The following is a 20,137-nucleotide window of genomic DNA, read 5'->3' as shown; positions in this document are numbered from 1 at the left end:
CATTTAAACAATATTTAAAATCATTAGTTACATATTTCCTTATGTTCTTCCAACTTTTTTTTTTTTTTTTTTTTTTTTTGTTATATATTTATATTATTCAAAAACCTAAACAAAAAGCTGTTTTCTTTTAATGATAAAATTTCTTTATCTTCAATATCTTTTTTGGTTTTTCCACTTACAACTTTATATTTTAACATATATTGTATAGTTTTCTAAAAAAAAGAATAAATAAAATAAATAATAATTATATTATTTTATACATACTTAAATATTTGTTTTATTTATTTTATAAAATTATCAATTTTTTCTTTTTTATTCTTAAATGTTCTAATTATATTATTATTTCTATTTTCATTTATACTAAAATTGTATATAAATATGTATATGCAAAAAATTACTTTTAAATTGATCTGAAAAATACGAAATATGAATTGATCACTATTATTTAAGTGAACGTAATCATTAATATTGCAAAATAAGCTACTATATAAATTTTTAAACAAATGTATGTTGAATTTTTTTCTTCTTTTTCTACACCATAATGTCTTATTTTTATCAAATGGATCAATTATTCCTACAATCTAAAAAATATTTAAAAGTTAAAAAGAAAATATATAATTTTTTTTTTTTTTTTTAAGATAAAAAAATTTTTTTTTTTTTAATTATCAATATAATTACTTCATATTTAAAATATTTTTTGTTTTCTTTGTTTGATGATAATATATATGATCCAAATTGGAGAACATTACACACCTTTCTTGGTTTTATAAATTTCATTCCATATAAAAAAATAAAATATAAAAAAATTTGTAATTTTAATTTTGACATTTTTATATAATGCTTAAATATAATTATATTTTTATAATCGTTAAATAATAAAAGAAAAATTTCAAGAAAATAATAATAAAAACCTTAATTATATATTAACTTTTTTTCTACTATTCATTTTTATAATATAGTTTGAAATCCACACATGCATATATATATATATATATATAATTATTTATAAAATTGAAATTAATTAGTCAAAATAATATATATATTTAATTATTATTTTAGATTAACAATTTTTGTTTATAAACATTTCAAGGAGCAATTTTTATTAATAAATTTAGAAAATTAAAAGTATATTAATATCTTTATATGCTATATTATATTTTATAAATGCTTTCACTTTTATTACAACTTTGATAATTCATATTATTATTACTATTTATTGTTGTTAGCTTATTTTAAAATATCTTTTTAAATGATTTAATTCAATTACTTTATTTTATGTTATTTTATTATATTTTTTATATAATTATTAATATTTACTGAAAGATTATTTATACTGTTATTCATATAGTAAAATATTTTTATTTTTTAAGTTATTAATATTACTAATTGTTTTTATTTTATTATTAGTATCCCACTTTTAAAACAAATTCAAATGATATTTCTAATTTTTATATTAAGTTATCTCTATATACAATATGGTGTAATTTCTTTAACTTTTATTATTAAGTTCTTTTAATTAATATATTTTTTTGTTTTCTCTTAAGTTTATGCAAATATCTCCGTGTGTTATAATCATACTATTAATGTATATAAAATTTTACATTCTTATAACAGATACTATTTTTTCAGAACAAAATTTTAAGAATAATATTACACTTAATTTTTTTTTATTTTTAAATATGTTATCTATATGCATCTGTATCAGACTCCTTATGCTTACATATACTTTTTTTGAGGAAATTTGTTCATAAGAATTTATATATTATATTCTTGGATTTTTATATCTCAAATTTTAAAAAAAAAAAAAATTACATAAATTATAAATCGAAAAATTAATTTAAAAAATTTTGTAGAACATAATCATTTAAAACGAAAAATAATTGGGGTTATTTTTTTTTTTTTTTTTATTACATTTTTTAGAAATGATAAAATTAATTGCGTTTTCATATATTTTATTATATATAAATAATATCTCATTATTTATTTAAAAAAAGAAAAAATTAAAAAAATATAATATATAGATATTTATTTGTAGCAAAAAAATTTGACAAAATTATTATGTAAAAAAAAATAATACATTCTTTATATGCTTCAAATACTTTTGATATCGTAAATATATATATATATATATATATATATATATATATATATATATATATATATATATATATATTTATAATATTAAACAAAAAAAAAAAAAAATAAAATAAAAAATAAAAATATTTAAGTTGAATAAAAATAAAAGATTTACTGGTAACAACATAAAAACAATTTACAAAGAAATTTTTTTTTAATTTATAATAAGGAAAAAAAAAAAAAGATATAAAAAGAGTTAACATAAATTAAGAATGTTAGGAAAATGAAAAAAGATAAAACACCTTGTAAGAGATATTATCGCCAAAGAGCTCATTGCAATCCTCTTTCAGATAGTTACATAAAATATCCACTTAATTACAATTATGTTGACTGGAAATTACATTATCCATATTATTTTAAAAATGAAAATATAATAGAAAATAAAGAAAAAAAGAATGAAAATGCATTAAAAGATATAGAATATAATAATGATAATGATAACAGTAAGGATCAAACCGATAGAAATATTATAAATAAAGAAACAAATAAAGAAATTAATGATCTAATGGGTGATGTGAACAAACTGTATTTAAATACAAATAAGCATCCAATTACTTATGATAAAATTATATGTAGCAAATCAAATAATCATGAAGTAAAATTTTTAGATATAGGATGTGGTTATGGAGGTTTATTGTTTGCATTAAGTAAACTTTTTAATGATAAATTAATATTAGGCTTAGAAATCAGAGATAAAATTACTAATTATGTTGGTGAAAAAATTATTTCCTATAGAAATAATCATTATCCTTATTATAATAATATATCTATTATTCGTACTAATGCAATTAAATTTTTACCAAATTATATTAAAAAAAATCAAATTGAGAAAATATTTTTTTGTTTTCCAGATCCTCACTTTAAAAAACATAACTGGCGAAGAAGAATAATAACATTAGAAAATTTATCATTATATTATCATTTATTACAAAAAAACGGATTAATATATTTTATTACTGATGTGTTTACTTTACATTTATGGGTAAAATATTGTTTTTATAAATTTCCATATTTTAAATTGCTTTCTCATGAGGAATATAAAGACGACATTTGCATTAAATTAATACATGAAAGTTCAGAAGAATCAAAAAAAGTAAAAAGAAATAATCAAAATATGTATTTTTGTATAGCAAAAAAAATATAGTATATGTATATTATTTTCTCTTTTCTTTTATGAACTTTAAATATATGTATATATATCTGCTTTTTAAATTACTATTTAAAATGAAATTTTCAAAAACATTCACATATGTAAAATTTTTAAAAAATGTTGATTTATATATACGAAATTGTTATTAATGATAAGTTATAATAGAAATGAAAAACAAAAAATTTTAGTAAAGGTTTTACAAGATTTAATAAAGATGGAAAAAAAAAAAAATACATAACATTATAAAAAGGTTATCCTTATTTTAGTAATTATATTACAATAATTTGTCTAATTTAAAAATCTTTTCTATTAAATATTGTTAAATAAAAAATTAATAAACTGTAATTAAAAAACTATCCCTTATATAAAATATCTATTTGAAATTAATAGGTGTGAAAAATGTTTATTCTAGTATTTTTTTTTTTTTTTAACGAAATAAAATAAATTTAATGAATTCTTTTTTATCTTTTCTATATTGGAGTAAAAAATTTTTTTAATGTATCCTATTTTAAAATAAAAAAATGAATAAATTATTGATTAAATGTGAATAATAATAAAAAATAGTTCTTTAACAACAAAAAAAAAAAAAAAGTTAGAAAAGTAGCATTAATATTTTAAAATTAGATACAAGAATTAATTAAAAATAAATGTATGTTTATTTAAAAAATGACTTACAGAGCAAATTAATTTATATAAAATGGATACAAAAATTTTAGAGAAAAAAACTTTAAACAATAAAAAAGTTATAATTGAAAAAAGTATATAAAAGGAAAAAAATTATTTTATGGATTTTTTATTTTAATAATTATAAAAAAAAAATTTTATAATAAAACAGCTTTGAAAATAATTATAAATATTAAATACAGGGATTTAAAATTAATTAAAAATCTATATCAATATATTTATACCAAAACAATAATTAAGAGAGTTTTAACTTTTTATATTAAATTCATTTATAATTTTTTTAATAAAACCATTACATTTCATAAACGTATATTTATAAATTTTTACGTTTAATTGAATTATTATTAAAACAATCTAAGTACACCTACATTGGTCTTCTCTTAAAGGATATAAAGCTTGTTTATGAGGATCTTTATGAACTATACCACATATAGTGCAATAGGAATATTCTCCATTATTAGCTGATTGTATATCTGTTTTTCCTATTAAGATAAAACAAAAAATAAAATGTTTTGCAGTTATGCATAAATTTATGCAATTTTAATATATTATTGTTTTAAAAAAAAAAAATTGTATACATAAAATAATTACCAATTGAATCATATGATACGCATTTTCCAGTATGCTTTCCAGGGCTAGTACCTTTATGAGAATAACAGGATCTCATTTTAACAAAAACAAAAAAATAAATAAATATAAAATAAGTAAAAATGAAAAATTGGGACTTTAATATTATATAATAAAAAAAAAAAAAAAATTTAAATTAGAATAAATTTTAGCAAAAAAGAAGTTTTTTATTTTTATTTGATGTGTGTGAAAAAAAATTTAAATTTAAAAAAGAAAAAAAAATTTATCTCTTGGAGACTTTTAATTAATAGTTCATATATTTTTTAATCAAATTATAGCTTAAATTGCTTACATTTCATATAGTATCATTTTTATAAGAAGTTGTAGCTAATATGTAATGAATAAACTAACCAATAAATTAAATATACGAATATATAACTGATATTACGTGCATATATATTTTTATTAACATATTCATTTTTATATTTATGTTTTTTTTTTTTTTTTTTTTTTTTTTTTTTCGCTTTTTTAATAAATAAACGATGATTTGCAATAATTGAGCTTGTTTATTGATACATATAAAATATAACCATTAAGCTTTTTTTTTTTTTTTTTTTAAACTTTACAAGAAAAGTGTATCAAATTTTATTATTTTTTCAAATATATAAAAATAACATGATATAAAATTCTTTTTTTAGTTATTTTTGTTTTACATTTTTAAATGGAAATTTTTTTACATGTCAAAAAATTTGCATTTCTGTGAGTAGCTGAAATTGAATGAATGTAAGTGTTGTAACGTGGGTTCATTTTTAAGAAATATTCTTTAAACCTTAAAAAAAAAATATATAATTTTTATAGGCATGCATAAACATTCTCACAAACGTATAATTATTTATATATTTATATTCATTTCAATGAAAATATTAATTAAATAATAGAAAATTAAATTGAGATTCCTATATCAAATTATTCAATTTTTAAAATAGAAAATTTAAAAATATCCTTTTAATTTCACTCAAAATTTATTTGAAAAAATAATTATAAAGAGTTGTAGCCTCTTGCAAATGAAATTGATGTAAATATTTTATCTTTTTTTAAGGAATCGATTAAAAATTATAAACACATTAGAATATATAAATATATAATTTTATTTTATTCTATTCCCTAAATTTATTGTTTATATTTATATATATATGTTTTATCTTAAATAAAATTACAACAAATGAATCTTGTTTTTTTAAGAAAATTTAAAGAATAATAAATATTTCTGAAATAAAATATATTATTTATAACTTTTTGTGATTACTTTAAAAGTAGGATAAAATATAAGATGAATTATACAAATTAATTTATTAAGCTTTTTAAATTATTCTACTTACTACTTATATTAATCACATTTTATATAATTTTGTTATCTGGTTCAGTCCAATTTCAAGGAGATAGATAAAAAAATAGCATTGCTTTTTTGAGTAAAGAAACATAAACTTAGTTTTCATTCTTACTAAATTTGTAACTTTTTGAAAGAATAATTATATATTATATTAATATCAAATATTTCAATATAACAATTATTTTTACCTTTTTTCTTTTAATGGATTAAATTTTATTGCACACAAAAAAAAAAAAAAAAAAAATATTAAAAATAAAAAAGGGCCAAAATAATATATTAGACAAAAAATATGTAAATTTAGGCTATAATTTTCATAACATGAAGAGTTACGATTTTTAAAAAATAAAAATTTATTTACAATATAAAAGGATAATAATATATATATTTTTCCATGTTAAATTAAATAAAATATTAAATTAAAAAAGTAAGAATAAATATGCAAAATAGTATTTTTCTTAAATTTTCATTCTTATATTTTGTACTTTTATAGTTATCAAAAAAAAAAAAAAATGTAAATAAAAGAATAAAATATAATTTATATATGTTTTACCAAAAAATGTATAACAGAAATTAGAAATAATAATATACTATTTTTATACACTTTTAGCAAAAACTAATAATAAAAAATTCACTAATTTTTTATGGTAAAAATCCATTTGCTAAAGTAATTATTTTCAATTTATTCATAATAAAATTTTTGCTTTTATTTTCCTTAAACATATTTCTTTTTCTCATCTCTTTTTATGTATTAAAAAAATCACTTTGATAAAAAAAATATTACATTTTTATATATATTTATTTAAAATATAATATCTTAAGTCTTTTTTTTTTTTTTTTTCTCATTTCTTCTTTTGTATTCTTTTTATCAAATAAAGGATATATATATATATATATTTTAAATAATTAATCCTGCTATGAAGATTGAGAGAATTATTATTAAAAATAATAATAGCTTTTGTTAGTTTAATATTTTATTTCAGTATTACACAAATGTAAATTAACATTTTAAGTATTTAATATTACATTTCGAAATAATATTCCATAAATGTATTTCACAATTATAATTTAATTTTATAATTATATGTCATAAAAATATAATAAATTTTTTTTTAATTATATCAACAAATATTACAAAAATATTAAGTATTAAATGAAATTAGTAAATTAGGATATCTACATTAATTAAAAAAAAAAAAATAAAAAGATATACTATAAAAAGATAGTTCACCTTACAAAATTATATTTAAAAAGGATATATATAATAAAAAAAAAAAAAAAAAAAAAAAAAAAAAGAATATAATAAAAAGTAATATAAGTATTTAATTATAAACATTGATAATTTTATAATAAAAAGTTTAATAAATAATTAATTTCATCACTAAAAGATCTAAAATTATTATTGTTATAATGCTATATGAAATCATTTAAACATATAATTTTATAAATTAATATATTAGTATTTTGTTAAGATAATAATTTCTTAATATCCTTAAAAATATTTCTTTATATTGTACTATCTTCAAAAAATATATATATATATATGTGTTTTTTTTTTTAAATTATATACATATATATAAGAGAAAATGCATCTAAAAATTAAATGTTTGAGTGATGAAGTAAGAGAATTATACAAAAATCATAAAACATATCATGAAGGGGATAGTGGGTTAGATTTATTTATTATTAAGGATGAAGTGATAAAGGCTAAATCAACTACATTTGTTAAACTAGGTATAAAAGTAGTAGCTTTACAATATAAATGTGATTGTTACAATAAGTGTTGTGAAAAAAATAAGAAAGACGATACAAAGAATGTGATAAATACAAGTTTTTTATTATTTCCACGTAGTAGTATATCTAAGACACCTCTACGATTGGCTAATTCAATTGGTTTAATAGATGCAGGGTATAGAGGAGAAATAATTGCTGCTCTTGATAATATTAGTGAAGATGATTATCATATTAAAAAAAATGATAAACTAGTTCAGTTAGTCTCTTTTACAGGTGAACCCCTTTCCTTTGAATTAGTTGATGAACTTGATGAAACTTCAAGAGGTGAAGGTGGATTTGGTTCTACTTCAAATAATAAATAACAATTTGTTTTCTTTTTTCCTTAAAATGTACATAATATATATATATATTCTAAAAAATTTTAGTGAATATTTTAAAGTTTTCTATTATAATTTTAAAGATAAATAAAATTGCATATATATAAAGAACAAGTGAAAAATTATAAAAAAGGAAAAAAAAAAGAAACACAACTGAAGTACTTACAATGATAAGATAATTATACTAATGAAATATTATAAAATTAAAGAATAAAAATACATAATATAGTAAAAACTTATAAATTTCTATATAAAATTTAAATTAAAGAAACATATTTTTATTCATACAGTAAACTTTCTATTTTTACTAATATAAATATATAAGATTTAACAACATTGATATATAATTATAAAAAAAAATAAAAAAAAAAAAACTTCAATTAATAAATATTTCGTATTATTTTAATTAAAAAAAAGGAACAAAAATAAAGATTGTTTTATTATAACACCCCCATCTATTTCTATAATTAATTAAAACATTTATCAAATGAATAAAATACTATCTAAATAATATATTAAATTCTATATATTTCATATAAAAGAGTATTAGTTTCATAAAGATAAAATATTTTGGGGTAAATATAAAAATAACAAGGTACAAAAAAAAAAAAAAATAAAATAACTAATTCATAGATTTTCATATGAAAAATATATAACTCTAAAAAATATTCTAAATAATTAGAATTTTTTTAAATATTTTATGTAAATTATATTTGCCTATTTTTTTATATAATTTAATTTTCAATATAATGTTATAATATTAATACTTCTTATTGTTCTTGTATAAATAATACTTTAATTTATTTAACAATTCAAGTATTTTTCTTTAATAAAAATTCTTATTTTGGAAAAAAATGTTTTTTAATATATTTTTCTTTGTTTATTTAACATTTTTTATTATTTCTTATATTAGAATGAATATAATTAATATTTCTTAAAAAAATTTTAAGGCTACATTTTTTAGAAGAAATATATATTTAAAATATAGCAAAAAAAAAAAAATAAAAGAAATAAAAAATAATTGCATAAATTTAAAAATTATTCTTATAGTTTTTCCTTATAAAAAGAATTGTGATAAAATAATTTCTTGTTTTTCAAATATTCATTTTCACATGTAACTATTATAAGAATTTTGTTTCTAGATTTTTCATACTACAAATCTTTAAAATTATTGATAAAAAAAATATGAAAATTAAAAAAGTATTTAGTGATTAATTTGATGAGATTATATTTATTTTTTTTTTAAAGCAGCCTATTTAAAATTTTTTTTTTTTTTTTCTTGTGAATATTTTGTATTCATCTTTTTTTTTTTTTTTTTTTTTTTTTTTTTTAAAGGTTCCAAGGGTTTCATTTTTTTTTTTTTTTTTTTTAATTTTTTTTAATGATCATTAACTATATGAATATAAAAAAATTTTTAATATAAATGAAAATAATTTTCTTCAAAACAATATACAAAATAAAATTAATTTTGTAAAACATTTTTGGATGCTAAATTTAGAACTATACATGGTAAAGAGAAGAAAAATATTTCTAAAAAAACAAAAGTTAGAGTCAATTTTAAAATAAATTCCTTAACTTGTTTTTTTGTACAAAAAAAAAAATGTGGAGCCCATTAAATGATTCAGAATATACTGAAACTTCAAATAAATGTAATAAAAGGATATTAAAAAAGAAATAATAAAAACTATAGAGAAAAAATAAAGAATAAAACATAATTAATATGAAATATATTACTGTAGAATTTGATAAGCTAACATCATTCATACAAAATTATTTACTTTTTTATTTCTTTCCTTTTTTCTTTTTTTTCTAAATATAGATACAAAGAAGGGATTTTTTCATACTTTGAAAAAATATAAAAAGTTCATATATATATTTTTAGGAATTTTTGTAATATATATTTTATTCATTGTATATTATGAAATTAATGAAAAAAGTAATATAAAAAATTAAGGTGTTTCACTTATTTCGTTAATTATATGTTTATTTAATTTATATAAATTTTAATAAATAAGTTTAAATCGTTTCCTACTTTAAAATATTTTTTATTCAATATATATAATTATTATATCATTTATATATTTCTTCCTTATCTCTCTTATTTAGATGCTGATAAAGATATAGATTGCAATGTATTAAATGAAGAATGTAAAAATTACACATATCCCGAATTTGATCGTAATCCTATTTTTATTTTAATATGCTATTTTATGATAAAATTATATAAACATTATTCTTTTTTTTTTTTTTTTTTTTTTATTCATTTTATTGTTAATGTTTTATTCTAATTATTTAAACAGCTGAAAGACTTTTAATTGTTGACGCTAATATTGAAAATAATAACTTTCTATTAAGAAGTAGTGTTCCTATATTTAATGGTAATTCAAAATAAATAAATAAGTATATATATATATATATTTAAAAACTCAACAAAATAATTTTTATATAATTTTAAAATTATGTAATGAATTGCATTAAAAAAAAAAAAATTCTAATTAATACATATAAATACTTGTAAAAACAATTTGATGAATTTTTTTTTTTTTTAGGTATATTTTCTGAAGAGTTACTATTAAAAGAAATTAAAAGAGTAGTAGAAGAATCAAATTTAGTTTATAAAAATAATTATTCGCTTTATATAATATCACTGTTAAAAAACAATCAAAAGGTTAAAAAAGATAAATTAAATATTTTATATTTTATATTATATTATAAATCTATTTTATTATAGGAGGGATGTTGTTATGCATCTGAAAAGTGCTATGTAAAAGAAGCAAATGTAGATAATCAGCTAATTCTAGGGTATAGAGATAAAGACCCATATGATTTGAAAAAGGAGGTATGAAATAATATAAAAAGTAAAATTTTTTATTTTCATATATATAATTAATTTCGAATTTTACAAAAAATAAGGTATATCTAAATATTTTATTTTTTTTATTTTTTAAGGAATTAATGACTAAATTAAAAAATTTAACATGGAACACAGATGATATATTAAATAAAATAGACAGTTTATATGAAAAATTTCTTAATATGAAAAATACTATATTTGTAATTCATTGTCGAAGAGGAAGAGATAGAACTGGTGAATATGTTGGTGCTTATAGGATGATAAAAAAAAAACAATCGTTTGATAGCGTAATGAATGCTAATTCTGAGATAGGAATATTAAGAGAATCTTTTGTTAAAATGCAAAAGTGGATCTGCTTATACTTAGAAAATGTTTTAAATTATCCTAATATGGGTTGTTATGATTATAGAAGCGGTAGAGAATAAAAATGAAACTTTTTTGCTTTTATTTATTATACTTTAATGCATTTTTCTATGTTTTATTGTATTTTATTATATTTCCTTTTATATAGTAATTTATTTTAAAATATTTTCCATCTAGAATTAATATTTTTTTTTGAATTTATTTTAATCATATCCCTATTTTTTATGTTTAGTATTTTTTTATTATTGCGTTACCTTTTCAACTTGTTTTATATATTTCATTTTTTTTTTTTTTTTTTTTTAAATATGTTTTTTAAATGGAATTTTGTTAGCAAGCAATATTTAAAATAAATATATATATATAAATATATATGTATTTTTTTTTTTTTTTATTTTGTACGAGAATTTTTTATTTTTTATTATTATTAAAATTAATTCAGAAATATTATAAACCATTTGGTTATTTTATAAAAAGGTGATAATCAAAAAAAAAAAAAAAAAAAAAAAAAAAAAAAAATATATATATATATATATGTAAAATCCATTTTCATTTTTTATATTTTTAAAAATAACCTTTATTAAAATTTATGAAATTATTTAATGAAAAAGAAATTTATATACAATAAAAATAAAAAAATAAGGTGAAATAATTAGAAGAATAAAAATAAAAACAAAGTAAATTAAATTAAAAAAAATCTTTAAAATTTATAACCAAAGCTAAAAGAAAAGAAATTAAAACATTCATTTTATTCAAAAATAAGTATCAGGAATTATTTATTTTTCATTTTGTATTTATTTTATTTTTTTTTTTTTGTAAAATAAAGAGAAATGTCAGTGGTAAGGAAAAAGGATTTACGAATAATTTCATTATATGAAATACTTTTTTTTTTTTTTTTTTTACATAGTATTGTATTCAACATATATAAATAATATATTTTGTTGTATTTTAAAATAATAATTACATCAACAGAATTTTATAAATAATTATTTTATAAATAATTATTTTATAAATTATAATTATCTTTTACATTTATTCCTTTTTAATTAGGGAATTGCACCTTTAAATCCTAAGCCATTTTTAAATAGTTTGGCTGGAAAAAGAGTAGTAATAAAATTAAAATGGGGAATGGAGTATAAAGGTTTTATAACATTTTTGTTTTTTTTTTCTTTTTTTTTCTTTTCTTTTCTTTTTTTTTATATTATTTTCTTCTTTTTTTATATTATTTTCTTTTTTTTTTATATAATAATATACTTCTTTTAAACTTTATAGGGAATCTAAAATCTTTTGACGCTTATATGAACATTAGATTGATAAATGCAGAAGAATGGATACATGGTGATTACAAAGGAACTTTAGGAGAGATATTTTTAAGGTAGACAGATGAAATATAAAAATGAAAAATAATAATATTAAATAAATAGCAATATACTTAATTTCTTATTTTCAGATGTAACAATATTTTATATATAAGAGAGGAAAACGAAAAGAGCAAAACTGAAAAATAAAAGATTTTTAAATTCTATAAACGAAAAGCCAATTTATTTTCACTTTTTTTTTTTTTTTTTAGTTTTAATTAATTTTCAATATTATAAAATACATTAGTTAATACTTTTTTTAATTAATAACTTATTTTAAAGTAATATTTTTAATTTTATAGTTGATTCTTTATTTTTTAAAGAAAAAATGAAAAATGTAAGTTAATGAGAATAAACTTTTTTTTTTTATAAATTTTAATAATATAAAAAATATGATTAATTTGCCAAAGTGATAAATTTAAATATTCAATTTTATTTTATTTTTTTCATTTCTAAAAAATTTTTGTCTTTTTCATATATATTCCTTTATTTATAAAAAAGAAATATCTAAGTAACATTTATTTACCTATATTTTTCTATTTTATTATATTTTATTATATTTTATTATATTTTTTTCTATTTTTTTCTATTTTTTTCCATTTTCTTTTTTTTAAAGTGCAGCAAAATTTTTGTACACTTGTTGATTAACCATTAAACTTAAAAAAAAAAAAAAAATAAATAAATAAATAAAACTATACAAAACAAAATATCATAAAATGTAAGATAATAAATAATGAAAATGAATAATTTTTAAAAAAAAAATTAAGGAAAAAATGTTGTGATATGAAATTAAATAATAGAACTATATTATCTAGTTCTGATTATAATTAAAATCTTCCATTAAATTTAAATTCAAAATAATTATTTCATCAATTATGTTCATTGTATTTAAAATAGCAATAAATATGTAAATATTTATTCATACTAACATCATTAAGAAAAATAAAAGGAATTAAAATATTAAATTTATGAAAAACAAAATCGTAACTATGTTAAACAAGAAGATATAATTTCATTCTTGTTTTTTTCAAGATACATATACATAGGGTATTTTATATTTTTATTTTTTTCTTCAAAATAGTATTAAACTTTTTAACTTTTTTTTTTTTTTTTTGTTTATTATAATTACTAAATTTGTTAGGTTTCTTGGTATTATTGAAGTTTATTTAATTATTTTTTTTTATTATTTCTAAATTATTGCAGTTAACATATAATGTATTTTTTGATAAAATATTTTCCTATCAATATAATTATATTATTTCTTTATTTTAATTTATTTTGTTGGTTAACTATAATTTCTGATTACTGGAGATCTTCTGTAACTAACTGAAGAATTCTCTGAATTATCGATTCCTTTATCTTTTCTATTACTTTTTTGCTTATATTTTTTTTTATTAATTTGTTTATTTAAATATTTATCCTTTTTTTTTTTAAATGAACTACTATAACTACTTCTACTATTAGTTGATATTTCCATTGAACTATAACTACTTTTGCTATAAGTGGAACTTTCATAAGAATCTTTAGAATCTCTCCTTTTTCTTAATTTCTTTTTATTAATAGATTTATTATTTATTTTATTTTTATTATTATGTCTTATTTTATCATATTTTTCTGAATTACTAGAAGTACTCTTTGTTCTATTTCTTTTTTTTCTTTTTTTTATATATTCTTTATCATCTGACAGTTCACGAGAGTTTTCATATGCACTTTTACTTTTATAAGTGTTCTCACTAGTACTCCTATATGCATTTTTGTCATTCTTACTTTGTGAACTATAACTTTTTTTACTTCTAGAATCTTCACTTCCTTCACTATCACTTCTTTTATCTTCATTTCGTCTACTTGTGCTTTTAATTTTTTTAATTGTTTTTTCTTTATCACTTACATCAACATGTACCTTTTTATTTTTACTTTCCTGACTAATGCTCCTTTTTATTTCCATACTATCGCTGTTATCACTTTTGATCTGATTTTTATTTTTACTTCTCTCACTTTCACTATCACTCTCACTGTCATTCTCATTCTCACTTTCACTTTCACTTCTGCTTTCACTTTTTCTGTCACGGTTACCTCCTCTTTTTCTATAAGAATATGAATGTTTAACTTTTTTTTTACGAGATTCTTTATCCTTTTTGAGTTTTTCTTTTAATGAATTTTTGTATTTTCTAACAGATTTTTTAGTTTCATTTTTATAATCATTACTACTTCTATAGTCAGAACTCTCTGATAAACTTTCCTTGATTCTTTTTTTTTTTTTATTTAAGTGTTTATGCCTATATTTACTTTTATAATCTGAACTTGTACTACTTGAAGAGTTATTATTACTACTTGATATATGTTTTACAATTTTTTTCTTTTTTAAATTAATTTTATCTTCTTTTTTTTCATCAACATAACTTTCATATAAGGATGCACCTTCACTATTTTTTTTATCGTGACTATATCTATTTATATTTTCATCATGATCAGTAATATTTCTGTTTTCATTAATATTAATGAATGATTTATTTTTATCATTACATTCTTTTGTAGAATCATTACAAATGTTTATATTGCTGTTAATGTTTTCATTGTCTTTTTCATTTACATATGATGTAATTTTGTATTCATTTTTAATTATATTTGAAAAATTATTTTTATCATTTTTTTCAACTTCATTAGTTTCGTTTGTAGTACCTTCTGATTTTTTTTTATTATTCAAATTGTCATTGTCACTTTCATCCTCTTTTAAATTTTTGCATTTAATAGATTCTACATTCGAATTAGAATTTAATAAATTATTGGAATATATTTCTTCTTCTTTTTTTTTATATTTTAAATTACTTATATTATCCAATTGTTTTTCATCAATATTATTTAATAGTGGCATAAAATTATTATTTGAAGTTTTCGTATTTTGTTCATTTTCACTTTTTTTCTCTTTTTGATAAGTGTTATTTGTTTCATTATCATTTTCTGTAGAATTTTCATAATTTTCACTTTCCTTGTATTCTAAATTATTACTAGAAATACCTTCTATAATATTATTTTCTTTCTTTTTTTCTTTATCACTTTCATAATCTAACTTAGAATTATTTATCCTTCCTTCACTTGATTCGGATGATTTCACTTTGGAATTATTCTCATTTGAACTATCAATGGCTGATGATTTTTTACAGTCTTCATTTTTATAAGTAAGAGAATTTGAACTTCTGTTATAACTATTTTTGTCTTTTTTACTTGTGTAAAAACTTTCTTCAGAGGAACTTTTATCACCTGAACTTTCTCTATAACTATTATTATTTTTAGTAGTTTTACTTATTTTTTTTTTTTTCTCTTTATTATCTTCTTTACTCATACTTTTTGATGACCCTTCATCATAAATTTCTTCGCTAGAATAACTTTTTTTTTTTCTATAATTGTTTTTATTTTTTCTATTATGTCTTCTACTATTTTTCCTTGAATTACTCTTACTAATACTTTTTTTAACATTTCTACTTTTTTTTTTTTTCTTCTTTTTATACTCATAATCACTGTTACTACTTCTACTACTACTACTACTACTACTACTGCTACTGCTATATGATGAATAATATGAAGAGTAACTATAACTAGATGAACTTCTTGAATATTTTTTATAATTTTTATATTTTCTTTTATACTTTTGTATATTATGACTCCTACTTCTTTTATGATTGCGTCTATCAGGTTCTAATGACCTATATCTACTATACCTTCTTCTACTGCTACTATATTTATCTCTATATCTAGAGTCATTCATATTATTATGATACATTTTCATAGTATCTGGTGATTTTCTTCTATTTTGAGCTATAATAATTTTTATTTCTTTTCCATCTATTTTTGAATTATTTAAAATATTTAAAGCTTCTTTTGCATATTTTGGTTCATAATATTCAACAAAGCCAAAACCTCTTGGCCTTCTTGTATAATGGTCTAATGGTAAATAAACATCACGAATTTTTCCAAAATGTTCAAAAATTTTTCTGACCTTTTCAGGACTTGTTTCAAAACTTAAATTCCTTATTAATAAACTACATCCATTTTCGACCATTTTTTTTTCTTTTTTGTTTCTTTGTTTTTTCTTATTTCAAAAATTTATTCTATATTACAATATTTAAATGTAAAAATATATATATAAATATATATATATATTTATATATTTAATCGTATTTACATATATAGATATATAAAAATTTATTTTTTCTTATTTTTTTGTTATAACTTTTACGAATTTTTCTATTTTTTTTTAAATAAAAAAATAAAATATGCATGTATATTTTTTAATTTTATAAAGGTAGTAAAAAAAAATGAATTGAATTGAATTGAATTGAAATTATTTTTTTAATATCATTTTATCAAATTATAATGAAAAAATTAAGAATCCTATAGTACTCTGTTAAATCAATGATATTTTAATGTTCTGTTTTTTTTTTTTTTTTTTTACTAACATTATTAATATTTTATTTTAAAAGATTTAGCAAAGATTTATAAATCAATCATAAATATTATTATTTTTGTTAATTTTAATTATTTTTTTTTATTAAAAAAAATATAAATATATATATATTTATTAAGAATTTTTTTTCGATGTAAGATGTAACTAATTTTATTTTATTAGTATTTTTTTTATAAAAAATATTAAATTAAATTTTAAGTTTCTATTCGTTTTAACAAATATATGTACATATGTATATATATATATATGTATGTATTTTAATTCTAAATATATAAAATCTTACAAATGTATTTTGTACATTTTTATCTCATAAAAGAAAGATTCCATGGTAAAAAAAAAGAAAAAGAAAAAGAAAATGTGAAAAGAAAGAAAAAAGAAGAAATTACATTTAATTTTCTTTAGTAAATTTACATATATTTGAACTATTTATACTTCTCATTAAAATTTTAATTTATAACTTGTATTTTTTATTTCCATTTAAATATTTTTCTTTTAATTTTATATTATTTTAATAAATCATTAACCATATAGATTAACAAAAAAAAAAAAAAAAAAAAAAAAAAAAAAAAAAAAAATCAATATATTTATCAAATACCCCAAAAATATATATAATATACACATTATCTTTAATAACTGTCTCTCCTTATTTAAAACATTTTATTTTTTTTAATGCAATGTTCTACAATTCTGTATTATTCTTATTTGACATAAAACTTTATGTTGATTTCTATTTTAATATGAAAGATTAAAAAAAATGAATATATATATATATTATAACATAATTAACAAATGAAAACAAAATAAATATAATAATTTAATTGTATAAAAGTTTTTTAAATAAAAAGTAAAATAATGTAAAAATAACTAAAAGTAATAAAATAAACTTCTACATTAAATAAACAAATTTTTTTTATTTTTTTAAATAGTAGTTATTTAGATTTTATATGCCAAAAGAAAAAAAAAAAAACATTTACATGTATGTGTATATCATTATATATATTTTTTATAAAATGTATTTTTTTTTTTATAAAGTTATCGCGTTTTTTTTCATGAGTAAAAAATTATTTAAATTATACTTATAAAAAAGTTAATTTATATAAACAAGATTACTTAAAAAATGTGTAAAATTTTAAGTTTTATGGATATTTCCTTAAGAATTTTTATCTCATAATTTAATTAAAAAAAAAAAAAAAACTAGCAAAATTTTCAATTTTTTCTAAGAGGAAATACCAAATATATAAATTCTAATAAAATACTATTTTAAGTTTTTTTTTAATAGTGCATTAATAAATAAATATTCTAAATTAAGTGAAATATTAAAAAAAAATTCTATGTTTTTAAGACAATCCTAAATTCTCTTTAAAATTATTTTGTTACGGTATATATTCTTATATTTCTTAAATATAGGATTTCTATATTTTTTTCTTAAAATAATTTTTATAATCTAATTATTGAATTTGAGAATTTTAATAAAATTTTCAATATTGTCTTTAATAATAACATATTTAAGAGAATCTAAAAAATATTCATAAATAACTATAAAACATAGGACGATATTTTTAAATTAATTATTCATATTATTTCTTATATATAGAATTATTTAATTTTGTACTTCAAAAGAGTTTATGAAAAAAATAATGAAATGAATAATATAATACAATATATAGATCAAATTAATTTTTTTTTGATATTTTTTTTTTTTTTTTTTTTGTGCACATATATAAAATATATAATAAGGAAACAAAAAAATTAAATGAAAATTACTGTATAATTTTACTAACATAATATTATTTATATTGAATTTTTTTATTTGTAACATAAAATAGGTTATATAATATTTATAAAAATTCATTTCTCATTTGATATAATAACATTTTTAAATGAATTTTTCAATGATTAAAATTTTATTTTCCAAAAAGAATGAAATTTACTGTTTTAAAATAATTTAAGAGAAAATAAATATATTATCATGAATATAAATTTATAAATATTATTTTTTTCTTTTGTTTTATGTAATTTTTATAATGTAAAAGGATTTTCACATGTAAGAAAAAAAAAATCATTAATAAAAAATAGAGATACTTACATAAAAACTGCTGTTATTTACTATATAAAGCTCTATATGTGTAATTAAAAAAATAAAAATGTTTTTAAATCCCTTAAAATAATTATAAAGAAAAAAAAAAAAAATTCCAATTATTCTATAAATACTAACATATTATATATGAAGAAACTAGGCAATATATTATTCATAAGTTTTTTCGTCTTTCAATTTTTATTGTTCATTTTTGCTTATTTATACCTTTTAAATACAATATATAACATTCTAATATATATAAACATTAATTTTTCAATTTACTTTTTAATAAAGTAAATTTATAGATTTACACTATGATATACAAATTTTGTAAAAATTTTTTTTTTTATTATTAAAAAGTATGATATAAAGAACACACTTGTACAAATTTAAAAAATATTATTTGAGAAAATATTTCAATAAAGTAATAAAAGTTTTTAAAAATATATATGTACAATCATAGAATTTTCTAAAGTATTTATCTTATATTTTTTGATTATTACAAAAATGTTACCAAGCTAAATATAAAAATATATATTTTAATCTTGATGGTTAATAAAAAAGAAAAAAATAATATTTTTCTTATTTTAAGTTCACTATTTTTTTGTTATATTCAACTTTGATCTTTTATAATTTTTCAAGATTTGTTATTTTAATGAATAAGAATTTTGTTAAAATAATTGAATTTTATATGAACAGTGTATACAATTATATGTAAATATTTAAAACGTTAATGTTGTTTTTTAAAAAGCATATACACTTTATTAATTTATTGTTTTTTATTCTTTCATAATAGGAAAAAGAAAAAAAGTTTTTTAAATTTATTTATATATTAAATTTTACTAGCTGAAATATAAAAAAAAATTCTCTATAATGAAAAATAAAAAAAAAAAAAAAAAAAAAAATATATAATTTTCAAGCTATTTAGTTAACTAAATATCCTATAAAATTTTACATATTGTCTACTTTTTTTTTTTTTTTTTTTTTTTAA

General features: G+C 16.4%; 7 protein-coding genes across 7 annotated transcripts; 4 read left to right on the top strand and 3 right to left on the bottom strand.

Annotated features, from left to right (window-relative positions):
- Nucleotides 1-80: 80 nt before the first annotated feature.
- Nucleotides 81-828, bottom strand: PGAL8A_00354100 (conserved Plasmodium protein, unknown function; the record flags this gene model as incomplete). Its single annotated transcript, XM_028672591.1, has 3 exons — nucleotides 81-212; nucleotides 399-581; nucleotides 679-828. The coding sequence occupies 3 exons, from the start codon at nucleotides 826-828 to the stop codon at nucleotides 81-83; spliced, it is 465 nt and encodes a 154-aa protein (XP_028529128.1).
- A 1,531-nt stretch (nucleotides 829-2,359) lies between these two features.
- Nucleotides 2,360-3,280, top strand: PGAL8A_00354000 (methyltransferase, putative; the record flags this gene model as incomplete). The annotated part of the gene is made up of 1 exon (XM_028672590.1): nucleotides 2,360-3,280. The coding sequence occupies one exon, from the start codon at nucleotides 2,360-2,362 to the stop codon at nucleotides 3,278-3,280; it is 921 nt and encodes a 306-aa protein (XP_028529127.1).
- A 1,044-nt stretch (nucleotides 3,281-4,324) lies between these two features.
- PGAL8A_00353900 (conserved Plasmodium protein, unknown function) lies at nucleotides 4,325-4,637 on the bottom strand (the record flags this gene model as incomplete). The annotated part of the gene is made up of 2 exons (XM_028672589.1): nucleotides 4,325-4,452; nucleotides 4,562-4,637. 2 exons carry the CDS (start codon nucleotides 4,635-4,637, stop codon nucleotides 4,325-4,327), a joined length of 204 nt encoding a protein of 67 aa, XP_028529126.1.
- A 2,873-nt stretch (nucleotides 4,638-7,510) lies between these two features.
- Nucleotides 7,511-8,020, top strand: dUTPase (deoxyuridine 5'-triphosphate nucleotidohydrolase, putative; the record flags this gene model as incomplete). The annotated part of the gene is made up of 1 exon (XM_028672587.1): nucleotides 7,511-8,020. The coding sequence occupies one exon, from the start codon at nucleotides 7,511-7,513 to the stop codon at nucleotides 8,018-8,020; it is 510 nt and encodes a 169-aa protein (XP_028529125.1).
- A 1,615-nt stretch (nucleotides 8,021-9,635) lies between these two features.
- PGAL8A_00353700 (protein phosphatase, putative) lies at nucleotides 9,636-11,314 on the top strand (the record flags this gene model as incomplete). Its single annotated transcript, XM_028672586.1, has 7 exons — nucleotides 9,636-9,684; nucleotides 9,855-9,971; nucleotides 10,142-10,213; nucleotides 10,336-10,413; nucleotides 10,585-10,703; nucleotides 10,767-10,874; nucleotides 10,985-11,314. 7 exons carry the CDS (start codon nucleotides 9,636-9,638, stop codon nucleotides 11,312-11,314), a joined length of 873 nt encoding a protein of 290 aa, XP_028529124.1.
- Nucleotides 11,315-12,079: 765 nt separating this feature from the next.
- PGAL8A_00353600 (small nuclear ribonucleoprotein F, putative) lies at nucleotides 12,080-12,757 on the top strand (the record flags this gene model as incomplete). The annotated part of the gene is made up of 4 exons (XM_028672585.1): nucleotides 12,080-12,088; nucleotides 12,300-12,390; nucleotides 12,522-12,624; nucleotides 12,700-12,757. 4 exons carry the CDS (start codon nucleotides 12,080-12,082, stop codon nucleotides 12,755-12,757), a joined length of 261 nt encoding a protein of 86 aa, XP_028529123.1.
- Nucleotides 12,758-13,892: 1,135 nt separating this feature from the next.
- PGAL8A_00353500 (RNA-binding protein, putative) lies at nucleotides 13,893-16,664 on the bottom strand (the record flags this gene model as incomplete). Its single annotated transcript, XM_028672584.1, has 1 exon — nucleotides 13,893-16,664. One exon carries the CDS (start codon nucleotides 16,662-16,664, stop codon nucleotides 13,893-13,895), a length of 2,772 nt encoding a protein of 923 aa, XP_028529122.1.
- Between the last annotated feature and the right edge of the window lie 3,473 nt (nucleotides 16,665-20,137).

This window comes from Plasmodium gallinaceum, assembly GCF_900005855.1.
Source record: "Plasmodium gallinaceum strain 8A genome assembly, contig: PGAL8A_v1_98, whole genome shotgun sequence".
NCBI classification, from domain to species: domain Eukaryota; phylum Apicomplexa; class Aconoidasida; order Haemosporida; family Plasmodiidae; genus Plasmodium; species Plasmodium gallinaceum.
This window is presented reverse-complemented; position numbering and strand designations above follow the sequence as displayed.